Below are 22,239 nucleotides of genomic sequence, written 5' to 3'. Positions count from 1 at the left end.
TATATTTTAGATTTTTCAAAGTAGGCACCTTTTGCTTAGATGACAGCTTTGCACATCTTGGCATTTTCTCAGTCAGCTTTACGAGGTAGTCATCTGGAATGGCTTTCAGTTTACAGCTGTGCCTTGTCAAGAGTTAATTTCTTGACCTCGTAATGTGTTTGAGACCATCAGTTGTGTTGTGAAGAGGTAGAGTTGGTATACAGTGAATGGCCCTATTTGAGTACTGCTCTAATCCATATTATGCCAAGAACTACTCAACTAAGTAAAGAAAAATGACAGTCTATCATTACTTTAAGAAATGAAGGTCAGTCAGTCCGAAAAAGTTTGGGATGAGTTGGACCGCAGAGTGAAGGCAAAGCAGCCAACGAGTGCTCAGCACCTCTGGGAACTCCTTCGAGGCTGTTGGAAAACCATTTTGAGTGATGACCTCATGAAGCTGATTGAATGTTAAGAGTGTGCAAAGCTGTAATCAAAGCAAAAGGTGCCTACTTTAAGAATCTAAAATCTAAAACATATTTTGGTTTGATTAACATTTTAAAGTTTACTAAATAATTCCTTACGTGTTGCTGCATAGTCTGGATGACTTCAGTATTCATTTACAATGTAGGAAAAAATTTTTTTAAAATAAAAACATCGACTTTGAAGGTGTTTCCAAACTTTTGAGTGGTACTGTATACGGAGGTTTCAGTCACTGAAAACAGCTACTTTCGCAAACTCTGGGCAGAGTGGAGATTTCTGAAAACTCCATCTTCAGACACTCGTGTAAATCGGGAAAACGAAGCAACAGTGGGCGAGGGGGCGCACGCGAATATAATGAGTCATAGGTGTGAATCTTTCACCGAATGCCAATTGTCCCGGTTCTTCATGAAATCGCACGTGCACGCACAAATTCATTAGGTTAACTTTCAAATAACTGCTCTTGTGCACTTGCGACACCGGAGCCACTTTCCTGAATTTTGAGCTTCGGAGGACTGGCTTCCACTGTTTTCTGACCTTTTGTGCTTAGTGAATGAGACACTTCATTACACTCCACTGACCGACTTCCAATTCCGGACTTTTTTGAAAATGTAAAATACAGGCCTACGAGATGTTTTTTTGGGACTTAATTCGCGTTGGTCCTTCACTATTAATTTTTGAGACTGACGAGGCAGTAAATACTGTGGAATTATTTTCTCCTTACTATGAAGTTTGGCATCTTAAACAAGTGTCGGGAAATCTTGCAGCCTGACTCTGCAGCCTCCAATGTTTAAGCGAACTGCTGAAACCATAATGTTTAAAGATTAAATCGTAGGCTAATCAAACCAAAGAAAAATACAGCCTTTCCAGAACGTTGTCTGCCGAAGCCTGTTTAACCTACAAAAGGCTTAATAGCATAGGTCTTGCTGCGGCTTCAACAGGGCTGTTTAGATTTTTTACCTGATCACCTTTCAATAGGCAAATATCATTATTATTATTACTACTACTACTACTACTACAATAGGCCTAGTATTAGTAGTAGGCAAGTAGTTGCCTAGTAGTAGGACAGCCAAATTGTTTCATCAGTGGAGCCGCCGTTAAAAGGAAACTGATGCGGAGCGCCGCGGCTCGCCTCGGGGTGAATCGCGTCCCGAGGCACGCAGCGCTGGTTCGTTGGGGAGAGGGCAGAGGTCGCTGGCTGCCAAGTTTGGGGAGGCTGGGACCTCCCCTGGCCGAGTTACGAGCGTGCAAAGTCGGGCTGGAGCCGCCGACAGAAACGAAACTCAAGCCGAGCACCGCGGCTCGCTGCTTACGCCTAGCCTCCCTGGGACTAGACAGTAGCAGAGGCTGTATTTATTTATTTATTTAGGCCTATCTAGTGCAACAACTTATTCCTTTACATATACTCAAACATAGCACAAGAAAGGGTTCAACAACAGGCAATCACAGCAGCTTGGTGAAGTTCTAAATCACATCGGTGTCAGACCTATGGGCCTACCCCCTTTTTTTTTTCTTCTTCCTCGGATCTGCATCAATCTCATTATTGACCTTTAGCGCTCCCAGTTGACGGAAGTCCGTCGTAGCGACGGAAAACTTTAATCCATGTAATTGTGAAACATGTCCATGATCAATGATGGCGATGAAAGCAAAGCATCTTAGAAACTCAGCAAAGGCTCACTTAACAGCAGAAACCACACTGTGTGAAATGTCTTTAAAAAAAAATAATTAATTTAAAAAAATCCTAGATGAGTGAAATTAACACTCTTACCACGGATATTCTTCATGACTATCAGCCACTACTGGTCCTTGACAATGATGGATTGTAATGATATGACAATGAAACATACTTTACTTACAGATTTATGAAGCACAAACCTGAAGTGGAACAACACCTGCTCTTTGACGCTGTAACTGTACTTGGGGCCACACCAATTTAATTAGTTGGTTCTCGGATTTTTTCAGGAAAAATATGAAGCAAGCGAGCGAAATAAAAATAAAAATAAAATTTAAAAAATGCTCTGATGGTAAAATTAGCGGTGGAAATGGAGGGCTTTCATAATAGAGAAACAAAACAAAGACAATAATGTATTGTTACACATTTCATATGGCTCTTTTAAAAGCTTATCTTATTTCCACCCATATGCATTAAGGGCTAGCTCTGGCTGCACGTCTTTTATCAGGCAAACCAGTAAACAGATAGGCTAAATAAACGATTGAATTACAGTCAATTGAACATCTACAATGCACAGAAAAAAAAGATTTGACCAGGAGTAGGCTACTTCTGATGGCTAAATACTTCGAATGATTTTTTGTTTGCCCCTCACATCAATCAGTGAAATATATAAATCAAACCCACCTCCACAGAGTTGTTGTCCAAGTTGGCACATCTCAGGGTAACAAGCTCACGGCATCTTGAGTACAACTGTGCAAAGTTTTCCCCCTCTTGAATTTCGACACAACTGTCAAAGATTTTACGCTTCTGTTTGCTGAATATCCTAACAATCACAAGCAGGATTCCCTTCCACAGGCATGTTTCTTCCACAAGTCTTTATCTAAAGTGAAAGGGGTGATTTGATTGGTTTTCAACGTCACATGACCTCAACCTGCAGTCGATTTCGATTTTTTTTTTTCATTTTTCCATTTTCTTCAAGCGGCAATTCCGAGAACCAACTAATTGAATTGGTGTGGCCTGGTCCACATAACTAATATGGCTAGCTAACGCACGTCATTTAAAACCAATTAGCGAACGTTATAAAGAATATTTATCACTATACAAACCCGAGAAACATGAAGCTTGTGACTGCTTCACAACAAGTAGGTTTCTCGTTTTTGTAACAGTACTGGTATCTACAAGTGTCAGTGTGTACTTGTATTCAGTCGGAAGCAAATGGCAATAAAACAATTTCAGCAGAGTGGTGATGTAAAGATGGAAAGCAGAATGAAAAACGGGGTTCACTCACCTCCCTGCTGATCCAACATGACCATGGTATTTACTCCTGTCTCCCTGCTCTGAAAAGGTGAAAAACATGTGAAAAGACAACTTGGCTCAAAGGCTCAATTCTCGGGGCGCCGTGGCTCAGTCGACTAAGGCGCCATACCATAAACCCGGGGACCCGGGTTCGATTCCGACCCGAGGTCATTTCCCGATCCCTCCCCGTCTCTCTCCAGCTCATTTCCTGTCTCTACACTGTCCTATCCAATAAAGGTGAAAAAGGCCCCAAAAAAAAATCTTTAAAAAAAAGGCTCAATTCTCTTGAAACAAGTGTTCAAGACACCCAACTTTGTTTTAGATCTACACTGTTAACTGAAGTAGTTAAGATAATTAAAGCACAAACTCTCTCACCTCCTCTGCCATTTGTAGCATCCGTCTAGTGCTCTCAAGAGACTAGAAGAAAAAAAACAAACAAAAAAAAGGAGAGTCAGCATTACAAACTACACACACACAGAGACCACCCCATTCCCATCCTGAGATCATCACAAGCAAATATACAGGATGAGAGAGATCAAGCATCAAGCTCTTGGTAAGACACTTTTATTTCTTTTTGACCAACAGGGAACAGGTTCTTGTTTCTCTGAACCTTGGTGCCAGCTAATGAACTAGCCCACATTTTCACCAGTTGTGAGCTGAACCACTGTAATCAAGGAATGCATCATCCACAAGTCACAACAGAAGTAAACAGTAGTTACAAGATGACAGAACTCACTGATTACCTGTGAGCTTTTGTTCTGTTGTTGCACATTTGTGTTTGGTCCATTTTTTTCTAAAGATGTTTCCTTTCCATTGCTGTGCTCTGCTTCCTCACTAAACTAATGACACCCACTGATGTCACAGTTCGTGCTGGAAAAAAAACAGCTATATTTTAGTTCCAGCTGGGAACTAACTGGTTCAGAATCTGAAAATTTTATTTTTGGTCGAAATGCTCCAAATGGTTCAGAATTTGGTATTGAACCCATTCCCTTTTTAGTCAAAAAGGAGTATTCGTTGCTAAAGCGTGGCCTGAGGCTGGGTGTGGCTTCTTCTGCTTTCCTGTTTTCTGCTTCGCTTCAACAGATGTAACATTTGTTCCTACATATGCAATACCCAAAATTTAGTTTCTGCCCCAACCATGATGAAGGCCTTCACAGAGTTGGAAGGATGCAAGAAGTGCAAATATCAACACACAAGCCTTAAACACTCAAAGTCTAAGGAAATAAATCATCCACATATTCTTGAGAATGTGGTAAATAAATCAATAACAGTGGAGCCACATAGACAGAATTAACACCTTTAGAAAAAAGTAAAAAAAAAAAAAGATTACATTTTTGTTAATTAGCTTAATCTCAAACTGGACATTTAACTGAAGCAAAACATTTTCCTCCTCATCTTTATTAATGGTGCCAGTAAATCTAGAGACGAATGTACAGAGGAATATGAATAACTGGATCATTCCATGTCAGTTCACTGGGCATTATGTAAGGGATGATGTACAGTGAGTCGGTCATTATAGTAGAATAAATCCTGACAGGGTTACGCAGGATGTGACACAGAGGGTCTTTAAATCACCGTGAAGGTGTGATCTCACCTTTATTGTGTGATAAAGATCAGCTCACTGTACATCATCCTGCACAATTAAATGCCTCCTTACGAAAGAAAATCAATCATCTGACACAAAATACTGATTTAAAAATTATCTTATTGCTTCTGGTAATGACATGGTCCATAGCGACAGTCTATCATTGACAAAATTACAGACCACAGAAGGCTGAAATTGACCAATCAGAGTCGAGTATTCAAATGAGCTGTGTAATAAAATCACTAGATATAAGGGAGAGAAAATAGTAATAAGTGTTGCCATGCAAAATAAACCTTGCCCTGTAGCACTTATGATATGAAGATATCGTGAAAAAAATAGGTACCCTAGGAGTACATGTGGCTACTCTCAGCGCTCTCTCTCCTGCTGAACAGCGTAAACAAACAGCAGCAGGCCCACCCTGACGGTGTTCACATAATCGCAGAAGACTTTAATAAGGCCAACTTGAAGACTGTACTGCCAAAGTTTTACCAACATATTAAGTGTTCTACTAGAGGGGAGAACACTCTGGATCATGTTTATTCTAACATCAAGCACGCGTACAGAGCGATACCCCTCCCCCACCTTGGCCAGTCAGACCATCTTTCCCTCCTGCTCTCCCCAGTCTACACCCCCCTCAGACGCAGAGCCAGGCCCACCACAAGGACTACGACAACCTGGCCTGACAACGCACTCTCCAAACTACAGGACTGCTTTAAATGGACAGATTGGGACTTATTTGAACACCAGGAGCTGGAGACATTCACAGGAACGGTACTGGACTTTATCAAGTTCTGTATCGGAAATGTGACTAGTGTTGCACCGATACCATATTTTTGGCCCCGATACCGATACCTGGCTGTGCAGTACCGGCCGATACCGATACCATACCGATACCACTCCGTTTGAAATGTGTGTGTGTGTGTGTGTGTGTGTGTGTGTATATATATATATATATATATATATATATATATATATATATATATACACACACACACACACATGAAGAGCTGCATACTTGGATGTAAAATCATTGCTATCATGGCTTTGTCAGGCTGCTGCTTACCTTTGTGAAACAGGAAAAAGACTAATACAAAGTGAATCCAGTAGAAACTCTTTGTGTTCGTTCACATGTTTCGTCTTCAAATGTTTTATCAGGTTCGAGGTATTGAAACTGGCCGATTTAACTCCACCTCTCGAAACGTTCAGGCCGCAAATCTTGCATGTAGCCATTGTACTCGCCGGAGTTTCTATGCTGAAATATATCCAGACCGCCGACATTTTCTTCTCGTGGTTTGTTTTTCCTCCGCATGAAAAAGCTGCCCCTGTATTTGTTAAGAGCGGCTATTGGCCCGCTCTCATTGGTCTGGAGCAGGTCAATAGCAATAGCTGCTTGGCGTGCTTGGCAGGCATGCACAGTGATCACGTGTGATCACACAACACAGAGTGTAGTGAGTGTCGGGAGAGAGAAGGCTGCGTTCAAGTGTCATACTAGCATCGGTAAATGGTATCGGCGCCCTATTTCTTGCTACTCGCCAATACCGATACCACCATTTTAGTGCCAGATCGGGGCCCCGCCCGATACTGGTATCGGTATAACACTAAATGTGACGGTGGATAAAAACATCCGGGTTTTCCCAAACCAGAAACCCTGGATGACCAGCCAGGTCTGCTCACTCCTCAGGGCTCGCGACGCTGCCTTCAGGTCAGGTGACAGAGGTCGACAGTGCCGCTCGAGCTGATCTAAAAAGAGAAATTAAAAAAGCCAAAGCAGACCATAGGCTGCGTATAGAGTCCCACCTGTCCAGCAACAACATACGGGAGGTGTGGCGGGGCATACAAGACATCACGAACTTCAGAGACTGTGATGCGTCAACAGGAGACTGGAGTGCGCCACTGGCAGAGGAGCTTCTTTGCTCGCTTTGAAACATCTCAGCAGCACTCATCTGCTCCAGCCCTGCCCCCACCACCACACAGTTCGTACATCACCCCATTCACTGTCCAGGAGCATGATGTCAGATGGGTGCTCCTGGCAGTGAACCCCAAGAAAGCTGCCGGCCCAGATGGAGTACCTGGTAAGGTGCTCAGAGTGTGTGCCCACCAGCTCGCCCCTACCTTCACCAGGATCTTTAACCTCTCCCTGGCTCAGGAAATCATCCCGCCCTGCCTAAAATCAGCTACAATAATCCCGGTGCCAAAGAAGTCTCCTGTCACCAGCCTGAATGATTACCGTCCTGTGGCCCTCACTTCGGTAATCATGAAGTGCTTCGAGAGACCAGTTCTTCAGCACATCAAGGACCACCTCCCCCCAGAACTTCAACCCCTACCAGTTTGCATATCGCGCGAACAGATCCACAGAGGACGCCATCGCCGTAGCTCTACACTCTCTACTGAACCACCTGGAGCAGCAGCAGAGCTACGCCCGCATACTCTTTGTGGATTACAGTTCTGCTTTCAACACAATAATCCCGGACATCCTTATCAGTAAACTGGACACTCTCGGCCTCCCCCCTCTCACATGTGCCTGGATAAAGGACTTTCTTACCAACCGGCCCCAGACTGTGAGACTTGGCCCCACTTATCCTCCACCCGCATGTTGAGCACCGGCTCTCCACAGGGCTGCGTGCTGAGCCCCCTCCTGTACTGCCTCTACATCCACGACTGTAGTCCGACCCACAACAACAACCTTATCGTCAAGTTTGCTGATGACACCACAGTGGTCGGACTCATCTCAAAGGGAGACGAGGCAGCCTACAGAGAGGAGGTCCTGAAGTTGGCAGCCTGGTGTTCAGAAAATAACCTCGCTCTGAACACCAAGAAAACCAAAGAGCTCATTGCTGACTTCAGGAAGCACAGCACCGACCTAGCCCCCCTCTACATCAACAACGAGTATGTGGAGAGGGTCCACGCCTTCCGGTTTCTCAGCGTTCTCATCTCCGCTGACATGTCCTGGTCAGTAAACATTACAGCAGTCATTAAGAAGGCTCAGCAGCGGCTACACTTCTTGAGAGTCTCAGGAAGTACAACCTAAACTCCAACCTGCTGCTGACCTTCTACCGCTCATCCATCGAGAGCCTGCTGATGTACTGTATTACAGTATGGTACGGCAGCTGCACTGCTGTAGACAGGGAGACTCCAGAGGGTAGTTAAGGCAGCACAGATCATCATTGGCTCCCCTCACTGATGGACATTTACACCTCCTGCTGCCTTAGCAGAGCTAAGAACATCATCAAGGACAGATCCCACCCTGGCTTTGATCTGTTCGACCTGTTGCCCTCAGGGAGGCGCTACAGGTGCATCAGGACAAAGACAAATCGATTCAAAAACAGCTTCTTTCCAAAAGCCATAACCACCCTGAACTCGGATATGCTCTGACTTTATAGTCTATTTTACTATGTGACTCTCTTCGTGCAATAATTTATAATGTGCAGTACTTTATAAGGTGACTCTCTCTGTGCAATACTTTTATAATGTGCTATACCTATGCCCATATAATGTGAAACGCAACACATACACTTCAGGACTGTGCACCTTACACACAGCACATACATCTCAAGTCTGTGCACCTTACCTTACCTTGCAATACTTCATAATGTGTAATATTTTATTTTTTATTTTATAATGTGACACTCTCGTGCAATAATTTATAACGTGCAATACTTTATAATGTGACTCTCTCAGTGCAATAATTTATAATGTGCAATGAGCAATACCTCACTCCATAATGTGTAACAACACATACACCTCAGGACTGTGCACCTTACACCCCCCCCCTTTTTTCCCCTTCCCCTCTCTCTCTCTCTACAAGCTGTTTGCACTGTTATTGGAGATGCTTTAATCTCATTGTACGTGTGTATAGTGACAATAAAGGCATTCTATTCTACTGCTTATAAATAAAATTGTTTTCTGATACCATGTCCAAACAGTAAATATAGCATATATATTTACTCTATGAGGCAGTAGCCACAAAAATGAAGCGTAATACAAAAATGAACAATTTAAAAGCCACAGAAATAAGATCTACCAAGTGTCTATACTTTATATTATTCTACTTTTATCTCTTACAGTTTTCGAAGCTGATATACACACACACTGTTGCCATGACTGAAACTCTTATTTCCCGGAAATGGTCTGGTGCTCAGTGGAACGCACTTTCCCTCTGTAATAAGCATATACATATCTGCAAGCGATTTCTTTAGTCCATTTATTTCAAATGGTGAACCGAATTGTATACACTCACCGGCCATTTTAATCGGAACACGTGTATTCGCATGCACAGTGTGCGATTGTTATACTCTTACAGCACAACGACATAGTGGCTAGCGCCTCTATATGAGGCAGTAGCCACAACAAAAACGATTTTGACCTTTTTGGTGACCTTGGCTGGATGACCCTCAAAACGTTGGAGGTTCTATTTGAGACCAATGCCCATCTATCCTGAAAGTTTCGTGAAGATTGATCCAGCTGTTTTCCCGTAATATCATTAACAAAAAAAAAACTGACTGAAAACAATATCTCGCCCCCTGGTGGACTCTGTCCCGAGCAAGGTAATAATTTTTCATATATGGAGCACTTGCATGTAACGTCACAGCCGATCCAGATTGTGACAGACGCCATCTTGTCGGTCAAACGCCATATTCCGCCTTCTACTTCTGGTTCTACTTCTGCATTTACTTCTACCTTTTCTTCTGGAAAACCCTACTATATACAATTCTACTACAACGGCTGCGGCTACAAGCTCTCCCTACCCGTGCACGTTTATGTTTTTTGTGTGTATTTTTGCGTGTTGTTCGTCTGTACCGGACTTCAATATCCACTACAACCGTATGGACTTACTGGACATTGGTTTCCAGCAGAAAATGACGGTTTGTAGCGATTTCCATCGCATGCACAACATTCCGGACGAGAAAAAAAAAAAAATTCCGGACGAAATAGCGAGACCAGCGGGGTCTCCGTGGATTGTTATCAGAAGCAAAGCGAAGGAGGCGGTGCCGGGAGCGGAAGCAAAAGCGAGACTGCAGAGCCGGCCTGTTGACTAAGCTCAGAAAACAGCCACTCAAATCTCCACTGCCAAGCCTCTACCTCTCCAACGCCAGATCCATGTAAACAAGACGGACGATTTGGAATTACCTTATTCTATTCTATAATCGGCTGGTCAGTGCTATACTCAATACTTAAGTGACTTACCCATCCAATGAGGATTCTTGTTTACAAGATGCCACATCTGAGTCACTGACAAATCCTGAATTTCTGTAAAGACAACTGTCCAGAGATTTATAGGCACGCAGTGCTTCACCACTGAACAGTGAGGGAAAGTTAATGAGGTAATTATACACGTCCGGGTATTCCGCTGACAGTTCAAAATCCGGTCGTGAAAACTCCGTCCGGTAAGCCATAAGGGTCATAAATCTGTAGATCGTTTATTTTAGACATATATCTAGTTATCTGTTCATTAGAAAAATGAGCCGTGTAGTCCGTCGGTTGAAATTGATCCATTCTGTACACGAGTGCAGCAGTATTCAGCGGTGTTTTTGACCGACAAGATGGCGGTTGTGTACTTTCCAGTCACGTGACTGCAAGATCTCTATATAATTTTCAGGCTCATAATGGTGGAATTTCATCATTTTTTTTAATGACACTGAGTTTCCTCTTCACACAAGCAGCGAGTTTGAGATTAATAAAGGAATGACATACCAGCTCTTCAGAAAGAACAAGTAGAAGATTAAATGTTGGTCTACGTCCAGCTAGAAACTGTGTTTACTGTGACTGAAGTGCATCTTTATTATAAATCAATAAGCGATAAAGAAAGAACAGACCCAAGGGTTCATTCCCAGCAGTCAGTGATAAGTCTAAGTAAATAATCTTGGCCAGGATTTGATGACAGTTTTCTTTCTGTGCAATAACATCTGTGCTAAACATTTAAATAATACTGTATCTTCAGTCTTTGTTTGTAATGTGTGCATTACAGCTCTAAATAGGTCGTATTAAAACTTCCGAATCTGCAAAGTGATATTAAGGAAGATGTGAAAAACAAAACTGTTCTGGCATAAAGTGAGATGATGGTGAGTATACTCACTAACCACTGTGTGATTTGGTGACAGACAATTAATATGGAGAAGTCGCAGGACAGAGATGGCACAAACACACCATGAGTGGTGGTAAAAATGTGACATTATTAGTTTACCCAAGTTGTCCTTCATGGGCAAAGACCATCTTTCATGCTGTTAGTACCAGAGTTGGGTCAAGCAGAGCAGAAAAAGCTCATCTCAGTCCCTCAAAAGGCACAGAAGAGAAATGCAGGAAAGGAGGCACAAAGCAGAAGAACGAGAGATTAGATGAGAAAATATGAAGACAGAAGCACTTTATGGAATAATCTGTAGAAATGTGGATACACTGTCTCATTGATTTGATTACCTGTTGACTACTACAGCTCAAAAAAAAAAAAAAAAAAAAAAGGAACGAGGCCATAATTAAACCTGAGATTCTCATCACACATCTAAAAATAAGAACTGACTATTTAAAAAAAAAAAATAAAGATACAAATCAGACAACATGCTTACCTCATCAGTCACTTGGTTTGCTCTCATTGTCATTTCTTCCACCGACATGTCGGCCATCTTGCTACTGTTGAAATCGGCTGGTTTGATTTTGGCACCAAGCTCTAGACTCTGTGGTCTGAGGGTCAGAGGAAAGAGATCAGCTCATAAACAAACCTAATAAAACTAAAAACACAGAGAGAAAGAACCCCACAACCATAATCCATTAGGAGATTAATTTTTTTGATTCTCCCTTTTATAGCCATTATGCTTGATTTAGCTTTATGGTACAATTAGTGTACAATCATCCATTTATATAACAAATTTTAATTTCGAGAGTCAAGGTTAAAGGAAGTGAGAGATGTAACAAACTGATGATGAGGAAACCAAGATTATCAGTCTCACAGACACACACACACACGCACCCAACACTTTCCTTAACACATGCTCAAACACATGTTCTTTAAAGAACACAATGTCCACGAGGGACACTAAGGCCCTGTCCACACGTCAACGGATTCAGGTGAATCCGATACAATTGTTTATCGTTTCGGCCTGGCGTCCACACGGCACCGGCGTTTTGGGTGCCCCAAAACGCAATCTTTTGAGAACGGGTTCCAGAGTGGAAAGATCTGGCAACGTTGCCGTTGCGAAGTCGTCTGGATGAGTAGAACGGATTTGTTTACGATGACGTCACAACCACATGACTGTGAGTGCTTCACGCCGGGTAGAAGTGTAACGAACTCGATGCGAGTTGTCAACAAATCCTATAACTTGGTTCATGAAACGCGCTTACAAAATATTTTCACTGTGAATATTTATTGTGTATTCAGATGCTTTCTGTTAAATAATTAATATTGTCTTCTTTACGTTTTATAATCTGTACTTTTACATTTTCTGCATGTTTCAAATTTTACTTAACTTTATTCTGCTGTTTTTTTTCTCCCCCTATTTGAACTTCTACTTCATTTTATTATTTTATTTCTACTATTGTTTAATTCTTATTATATTTTTCCCATTTATTTTATGTAATTTTATTCTCTATTGTTTACTGTTTTGCTTTTACTTCTGTAAAGCACATTGAACTGCCACTGTGTATGAAATGTGCTATATAAATAAACTTGCCTTGCCTTGTGTAGTGGTGCAAAGTGAGAGAGAGAGAGAGAGAGAGAGAGAGAGAGAGAGAGAGAGAATAGCCCTTAGGGCAGAGTCAATCCTGCCAGCAAAAATAGGGAAAAAAAGGAGCGATCTCACCTCTTCAGATGTTGGTTTAAGTCCTACAATACATTCCTCAAAAAGGGCGTAGAAGAACAAATTAATCCATCAACGTGTAGCATTCAATTTATTCCGGACCATTAAAGATGCCGCCTTCCGCGTAGAATCATACGTCAGCCTCGTCGCCATATTGGATGGGTCAAAGCGGAGAATAAAGATGCCTCATTCATGTGCTGCGTTTAACTGTACCAACAGGTTTGCCGTCCAAACAAGATCACATGGGATTACCTTTCACAGGTGAGACTGGAAAAATACTTTTCATTGTATTTGGTCATTATAATGTAATTTTACGAACAGATTTTTCTGACTTTGTGGCTAATATGAAGTCTCGCGCATAATAGTTTATGCGCATGCGTCCTTACTTCTTCTATTGTTCTGGTGTCTCCAAAGGGACCGTCTTACAGCGCCCCTAGAGGTGTGGCATGTGTATTGCATCGTTTTCAGCAAGCGTTGCGTTGCCATATGGACCTGGTATTTTACTGATCGTTGCCCATTTGGATGCGATATTTTTTTAAATAACATCTCGTTGCCGTTGTCGTGTGGATGTAGCCTAAGTTACATGAGGTGCGTGTGTGTGTGTGCACGCACACGTGGAATATGGATGAGAACATGAATGTCACACAGCCATTATCTGTAATAACTAATAAAGTATACTGGATAAACCATAATAAACCAAGCGCACTGAAGAATGAAAGACTATTTGAAAGATTTTACAGAAAAAACAGGAACGGAACTGGAATTTTAATTAATTGAGCATGACTTCAATTGATTTTTGTAACCTACTGTTACTTTTCTGTCACATTCCTAACATCAGCTTAGGATTTAGTAAAAAAAAAAAAAACATCAGGAGGAGAGGCACTGATATTCCACTCAGAACGAATCAGAAAAGTGTCTTTTCGACTGCTGCACGCAGACCACTGACAGGTAAGGTGTTTGCTCGTAGTAAAAATGTGTGACGCAAAATATGGTACAAGTTTTCAAAGACTGGAGTGCAATGGCCGGCTAAGGAAATGTTTGTTCCTCAGGCAACTAGAATTGTATTGTATTCATCCATTATCAAGAGTCTTTGTCTGTACACTCCTTTTCCTGAGTCACATCTGCCCACGTTCTGTTACAAGAAAAGTCTACTCTCCATGCTCGTCACATTAACCAATTGTTTACTCACTGATCATAGCTGAGTCTTGGTAGACTTACAGTCTCGGCCCTTTCCAGGTTTGAACAGACTAACAAGGCAAGTGATCATTCATTCTTTCATCCATTCATTCAGTGTGTTTCTTGTGATAAAACACCAGATAAAGTCTAAACATGGGAGAATACACTGCAACACCAAGGAGATGGGAAAGAGGATTACTGAGGGGGATTAATGATTTAAAAAAAATAAATAAAACAGACACACAGAGCCCAGACAACTCATATTAGAAGTGCACACACACCACAGTGACCTTGTTTCTCATCCAAAGAAACAAACACAAACAAGTCTCCTAATTTTTGCAATGCACAAAACATAAGGGTCAGTTGAAGAAATCTGTGTGTGTGGTTTTTGAGATGTACTCGGGGTACAAACTCTGATAAGCAGAGGAGCCCCAAGGACTGGCGATAAGAACAGCTGGACTTGGCTATAACTTAAGAGTTCTCATACCAACACACGCTCATTAGACATTACCAAAATAACATTTCCAGTTTTTCTCCATAAACTGGTTTCCCAAGATGTCTCTTCCACTGACGTTCACCTTACTTAATCACTGAACACAACAGTGCAAGTTACTTAAAAAAAAAAAAGACACCAAAAACGAATTCATTTTATCTGTAGTGGGTCGTCTTCTTTTGGCTGCTCCCGATTAGGGGTCGCCACAGCGGATCTTTTGTCTCCATTGCTCCCTGTCTTCAGCATCCTTCTCTACCACAACTGCCACTTTCATGTCCTCTCTCACCACATCCATGTATCTCCTCTTTGGTCTTCCTCGTTTTCATTTGCCTGGCAGCTCCATCCTCAACATTCTCCTTCCCACATGCACTGCATCTCTTCTCAGGATGTGCCCATACCATCTCAGTCTCATCTCTCTTAGCTTAATTCCCAAGCTCTCCACATGTGCTGTCCCTCTGATGTGCTCGTTCCTTATCCTGTCCAACCTCGTCACTCCCATCGCAAACCTTAACATCCTCAACTCCACCACCTCCAACTTTGCCTCCTGTCTCTACATTAAGGGTACGGTCTCCAATCCATACATCACAGCTGGTCTCACTACTGTCTTGCACATCTTACCTTTCACTTTTGCTGGGACTTTCCTATCACAAATGACTCCTGAAATCCTTCTCCAACTGCTCCACCCTGCCTGCACTCTCTTTCTCACCTCACTATCGCAGCCCCCATTTTCCTGCACAGTTGACCCCAGGTACTTGAATTCACCAACTTTCTTTACGCCTACTCCTTGCATCTTCACTACACTCTCATCCCCATTCTCATTGATGCACATGTATTGTTTTGCTACTGCTCACCTTCATTCCTCTTTGTTCCAAAGCATGGTCTCTCCAAACCCAACTCCATCTCCTTTCTACTTTCACCACATATCACAATATCATCCGCAGACATCATGTTCCATGGTGACTCTTGCCTCACTTCGTCCGTCAAGCTATCCATCACTATGGCAAACAAAAAAGGACTCAAAGCAGATCCTTGATGGAGTCCCACCTTCACCTTGAACCATTCAGTTGTTCTAACTGCACACACCACTGCTGTTTCACTGTTCTCATAGATGTCTTGCACCACTCTAATATGCTTCTCATTCACTCTACTCGTTTTCATACAATACCATAACTCATCTCTTGGCACTCTATTGTATGCCTTCTCCAGATCTACAAACACAATGTAGCTTTCTCTGGACTTCTCCATTAACATTCTTAAAGCAAAAATTGCATCCGACGTGCTCTTCCTTGGCATAAACCCGTACTGCTGTTCACAGATTGCTACCTCTCTTCTCAGTCTCGCCTCCAAGACCCTTTCCCATAGCTTCATGGTGTGGCTCATCAATTTTATTCCTCTGTAATTACTGCAGCTCTGTACATCTCCCTGATTCTTGTATATTGGGACTAACACACTCTTTCTCCATTCATTTGGCATTTTCTCATTCTGTAGGACCTTATAAAACAATCTCGTGAGGATCTCCACAGCCGTCTCACCCAAACATCTCCAAGCCTCAATCGGGATACCATCTGGTCCGACTGCTTTCCCAGTCTTCATTCTTTTCATGGCTGCCCTCACATCCTTACTCACCAACTCTGCTTCCTGATTTGCTGTCTCCAATGAATCCGACCTTTTCTCTCTTGGATTCTCCTCATTTAATAAATCCTCAAAGTACTCTTTCCACCTTCTTAATACACTCTCTTTGTTTGTCAGCACATTTCCATCTTTCATCACTCTTACCTGCTATACATCCCTCACTTCCCTGTTTCTCTGCCTAGCTAGTCTGTACAGGTCTTTCTCTCCTTCTTTGGTCTCCAGTCTTTCATACAACTCCTGGTATGCATCTGCTTTTGCCTTTGCGACCGCTCTTTTTGTTTTCTGTCTCGTTTCTCCGCCTGCTTTCCTCGTCTCTCTGATCGTCCCAATTCTTCTTTGCTAGCTTCTTCTCTTTTATAACTTCCTGCACTTCTTTGTTCCACCACCATGTCTCCTTGTCTTCCTTCCTCCTTCCCGATGACCACCCTAGCACCTTCCTTGCTGCCTCTCTTACTAGTACAGCAGTAGTATTCCAATCTTCTGGCAGACTTCCATTACCACTCAATGCTCGTTTCATTTCTTCCCTAAACTCCTTCTGATGTTCAACCTCTTAGTTTCCACCACTTAAATCTTCAGCTCCACTATTTCATGCTTCCTCTTTTTCACTTTCAAGCTCATCCTGCACACGACCACTTGATGTTGTCTAGCTACATTCTCCCCTGCCATCACTTTACAGTCTCCAATCTCCTTCAGATTACCCCTTCTGCAGAGTATGTAGTCCACCTGTGTAGATCTTCCTCCACTCTTAAACATCACCCTGTGCTGCTCTTTCTTCTCGAAGTATGTATTGACTATTGCCAAATTCATCCTCTTTGAAAAATCAACCACCCTTTGCCCTTCCACATTTCTCTCCCTTACACCATATCTGCCCATCACATCCTCATCTCCTCTGTTTCCCTCGCCAACATGTCCATTGAAATCTGCTCCCATCAGCACGGGCTCCTCCCTCAGTATACTTTCTACCACTTCATCCATCTTTTCCCAGAAAGACTCTCTCTCTTCATTCTCACATCCAACCTGTGAGGCATATGCACACAACATTGATTACCACTCCTTGAATCTCCAACTTCAAGCCCATCACCTGACACCCTCTTCACATCAATCACACTGTTGACCAACTCTCCCCTCAAAACAATACCAACACCATTTCTCTTTCCATCAACTCCATAATAAAACAACTTGCATCCATCTCCAATGTTTTTGCTTCCTTTCCACCTCGTCTCCTGCACACACAAAATGTCCAACTTCCTTCTTTCCATCATACCTGCTAACTCTCTCGCTCTGCCCGTCAATATTCCCACATTCAGTGTTCCTACCCTCAATTCTAAGCTGCTTCCCTTCCAACTTTCACGCTCTCTCCTAACACGCCTCCCCCCTTCTCCGCTTTGGCACAACAGGAGCACTCTTTCCACCGGCACCCTGTTGACCAACAGTACCAGAGGTGGTCGTTGTTAACCCGGGCCCTGGCCGATCCAGTATGGTATTTCTCTTTTCATTCCGCATGTTAGATTTGGCACAGTTTTACGGCGGATGCCCTTCCTGATGCAACCCTCTCCAATTTATCCGGGCTTGGGACCGGCGCCAAGAGTACGGTTATGCACCCCCAGTGGCTGGATTATTTTATTTGTAGGGAGTAAAGATACTTATTTAAAAAGACCATACTGGATCACAGCCTTCACTAATTTACTACAGTAACAACAACACTGATGGACACACAGCTCCTAATAATAGCCTTTTCTTTCAAGGATCCATTATCACTTCCAACTAAGGTATGGAATACCTTCCCGAGAGAATTGAAGTCATGTGTCAAAGTTAATTTCAATAAGCAATTGAAAACCTTATTTAAAATCAGCTTATGCTTCTTAGATTCTGAATTGTTTATTCAAAATTAATTATTTTTAATTTACTTTTATTCTGTAGTGATTTCAGACTTAAAGTATAATTCAATGCATTGTTTGAATCATAAAGCGTTACAGAGTGTACATCTATCTGGGTGCTTTCTGTTCGATTCCATTCCATCATGATGCATTCTATTTTGACATATTCCCTTCTTTTCTTTTAATGTATTCTGCTGTATTATCATAACGGTGCATTCGAAAAAGAATATGGATAGTATTTTGCTGGATTATATTCTGTACCTTCATAATACTTTCCTTTCTATCATACTCCCTTATTTTTTATTTTAGTTTATTTTGTTGTATTGTCATGACTGTTCTATTCTTTTAGTCCTGGGTATGATGTTAAACTGCAAAAAGTGGTGAGTCTCAGGTCCGGGAGGACTTGAGTATTGGGGAAAGTGGAGTTATCCCTTAATCACCAGAGCTCCCAGGTCTGTTCTGACCCGGAATGGTAGCACCTGCCGAGGTTCCAGCGATGGGTTATATAGTACGTTACCAATAAGGCGCTGGCAGCAGGGCACTTTTCAGTGCAATGTGGCAAATGAACCCAACAGGGTCAGTGGCACACCACCAGATGGCATGCAGAAGAGCCACTCAAATGGCCAACGGATGGCATCACTCAGGAAGTCAGTTGTCACTGCGGGGCAACTTCCATACCCGTCGTCAGGTCTATGAGACTTTTGTGCACCACTTGGCATCAGGTCTGGAGATCCTGAGAAACAACACGATGGGAGCACAACATCGTTTGTCTTACCTTACTGTGCAAGATGCTTTATTAAGAGAAGACAACAGTACCTCTGGTCTCACGAGGACAGACATTCCATGGTGGCTTGGCTGGGCCATTCATGCTATTCTGTCACTTTGAACACACACACTACCCCCCAACATACACACAACCCCACAACACACACACAACCCCACAACACAAACACACACAATCCCCCCAACACACACAATCCCCCCGACACACACACACAACCCCCGACACACACACACAACCCCCGACACACACACACACAACCCCCCGACACACACACACTACCCCCCGACACACACACACTACCCCCCGACACACACACAACCCCCAACACACACAACCCCCAACACACACACTACCCCCCAACACACACACTACCCCCCAACACACACACTACCCCCAACACACACACTACCCCCAACACACACAGACTACCCCCCAACACACACACACACAACCCCCAACACACACAACCCCAACACACACACACACACACACAACCCCAACACACACACACAACCCCAACACACACACACAACCCCAACACACACACACAACCCCAACACACACACACAACCCCCACACACACACAACCCCCAACACACACACACTACCCCAACACGCACACACACTACCCCAACACGCACACACACTACTCCCCAACACACACACTACCCCCCAACACACACTACCTCCAACACATACACACACTACCCCCCAACACACACACACACTACCCCAACACACACACACTACCCCAACACACACAACCCCCAACACACACACTACCCCCCAACACACACACACACTACCCCAACACACACACACACTACCCCAACACACACACACACTACCCCAACACACACACAACCCCCCAACACACACACTACCCCCAACACACACACACAACCCCCAACACACTACCCCCCAACACACTACCCCCCAACACACACACACTACCCCAACACACACACACACTACCCCAACACACACACACTACCCCAACACACACACACACAACCCCCAACACACACACTACCCCCCAACACACACAACCCCCAACACATACACTACCCCCAACACACACACTACCCCCCAACACACACAACCCCCAACACACACACTACCCCCCAACACACACAACCCCCAACACACACACTACCCCCCAACACACTACCCCAACACACACACACACTACCCCAACACACACACACACACACAACCCCCAACACACACACTACCCCCCAACACACACAACCCCCAACACACACACATACTACCCCCCCAACACACACACACACTACCCCCCAACACACACACTACCCCCAACACACAACCCTGAACACACACAACCCCCAACACTACCCCCCAACACACACACTAACCCCCCAACACACACACTAACCCCCCAACACACACACACTAACCCCGCAACACACACAAACAAACATACACACAACCCCTAACACACACACTACCCCCCAACACACACACAACCCCCAACACACACACACTACCCCCCAACACACAACCCCCCCAACACACACACACACAACCCCCAACACACTACCCCCCAAACACACACGCGCACAACCCCCAACACACACACTACCCCCCAACACACACACAACCCCCAACAAACACACTACCCCCAACAAACACACTACCCCCAACACACACACACACTACCCCCCCAACACACTACCCCCCCAACACACACACAACCCCCCAACACACACACAACCCCCAACACACACACACACACAACCCCCAACACACACACACACAACCCCCAACACACACACACACACACTACCCCCAACACACACACACTACCAACACACACTACCCCCCAACACGCACACACTACCCCCAACACGCACACAACCCCCCAACACACACAGACACAATACCCCCAACACGCGCACACAACCCCCCAACACACACAGACACAATACCCCCAACACGCGCACACAACCCCCCAACACACACACAACCCCCCAACACGCGCACACAACCCCCCAACACACACACAACCCCCCAACACACAACCCCCAAACACGCACACAACCCCCCAACACGCACACAACCCCCCAACACGCACACACTACCCCCAACACGCACACACTACCCCCGACACACACACACAACCCCCGACACACAACCCCCGACACACACACACAACCCCCGACACACACTTACCCCAACACACACACACACACACTACCCCCAACACACACACAACCCCCAACACACACACAACCCCCAACACACACACAACCCCCCAACACACACACTACCCCCAACACACACACAACCCCCCAACACACACACTACCCCCAACACACACACTACCCCCAACACACACACTACCCCCAACACACACAGACTACCCCCCAACACACACACACAACCCCCAACACACACAACCCCAACACACACACACAACCCCAACACACACACAACCCCCACACACGCGCACACACACACACTACTCCCCAACACACACACTACCCCCCAACACACACACTACCCCCAACACACACACACAACCCCCAACACACTACCCCCCAACACACTACCCCCCAACACACACACACTACCCCAACACACACACACACTACCCCAACACACACACACACTACCCCAACACACACACTACCCCCCAACACACACACACTACCCCAACACACACACACACAACCCCCAACACACACACTACCCCCAACACACACAACCCCCAACACACACACATACTACCCCCCCAACACACACACACTACCCCCCAACACACACACACTACCCCCCAACACACTACCCCCCCAACACAACCCTGAACACACACAACCCCCAACACTACCCCCCAACACACACACTAACCCCCCAACACACACACTAACCCCCCAACACACACACTAACCCCGCAACACACACACTACCCCCAACACACACAACCCCCAACACACACACACACACTACCCCCCAACACACACACACTACCCCCCAACACACACACACTACCCCCCAACACACTACCCCCCCAACACAACCCTGAACACACACAACCCCCAACACTACCCCCCAACACACACACTAACCCCCCAACACACACACTAACCCCCCAACACACACACTAACCCCGCAACACACACAAACAAACATACACACAACCCCCAACACACACACTACCCCCCAACACACAACCCCCCCAACACACACACACACACAACCCCCAACACACTACCCCCCAAACACACACGCGCACAACCCCCAACACACACACTACCCCCCAACACACACACAACCCCCAACAAACACACTACCCCAACACACACACACACTACCCCCCCAACACACTACCCCCCCAACACACACAACCCCCCAACACACACACTACCCTCCAACACACACACTACCCCAACACACACACTACCCCCCCAAAACACACACACACAACCCCCAACACACTACCCCCCAAACACACTACCCC

General features: G+C 44.5%; 1 protein-coding gene across 3 annotated transcripts in view; it reads right to left on the bottom strand.

Moving 5' to 3' along the window:
• The window catches only part of LOC132894156 (synaptosomal-associated protein 23-like), a 210,325-nt gene that overhangs the window by 170,904 nt on the left and 17,182 nt on the right, over nt 1–22,239 (bottom strand). For all 3 annotated transcript variants that reach the window (XM_060933557.1, XM_060933554.1, XM_060933555.1), the window contains 3 exons: nt 11,567–11,681; nt 3,800–3,841; nt 3,417–3,465 (listed from right to left, as the gene is read on the bottom strand). In XM_060933557.1, coding sequence (XP_060789540.1) covers nt 3,417–3,465; nt 3,800–3,841; nt 11,567–11,623 — 148 coding nt within the window. In that variant the 5' untranslated portion in view covers nt 11,624–11,681. The remainder of the gene's footprint in view (nt 1–3,416; nt 3,466–3,799; nt 3,842–11,566; nt 11,682–22,239) is intronic.

Source organism: Neoarius graeffei, chromosome 11 (genome assembly GCF_027579695.1).
Source record: "Neoarius graeffei isolate fNeoGra1 chromosome 11, fNeoGra1.pri, whole genome shotgun sequence".
Classification (NCBI taxonomy): Eukaryota; Metazoa; Chordata; class Actinopteri; order Siluriformes; family Ariidae; genus Neoarius; species Neoarius graeffei.
The sequence above is the reverse complement of the archived record's forward strand: the minus strand, read 5'-3'. Positions and strand labels throughout refer to the sequence as shown.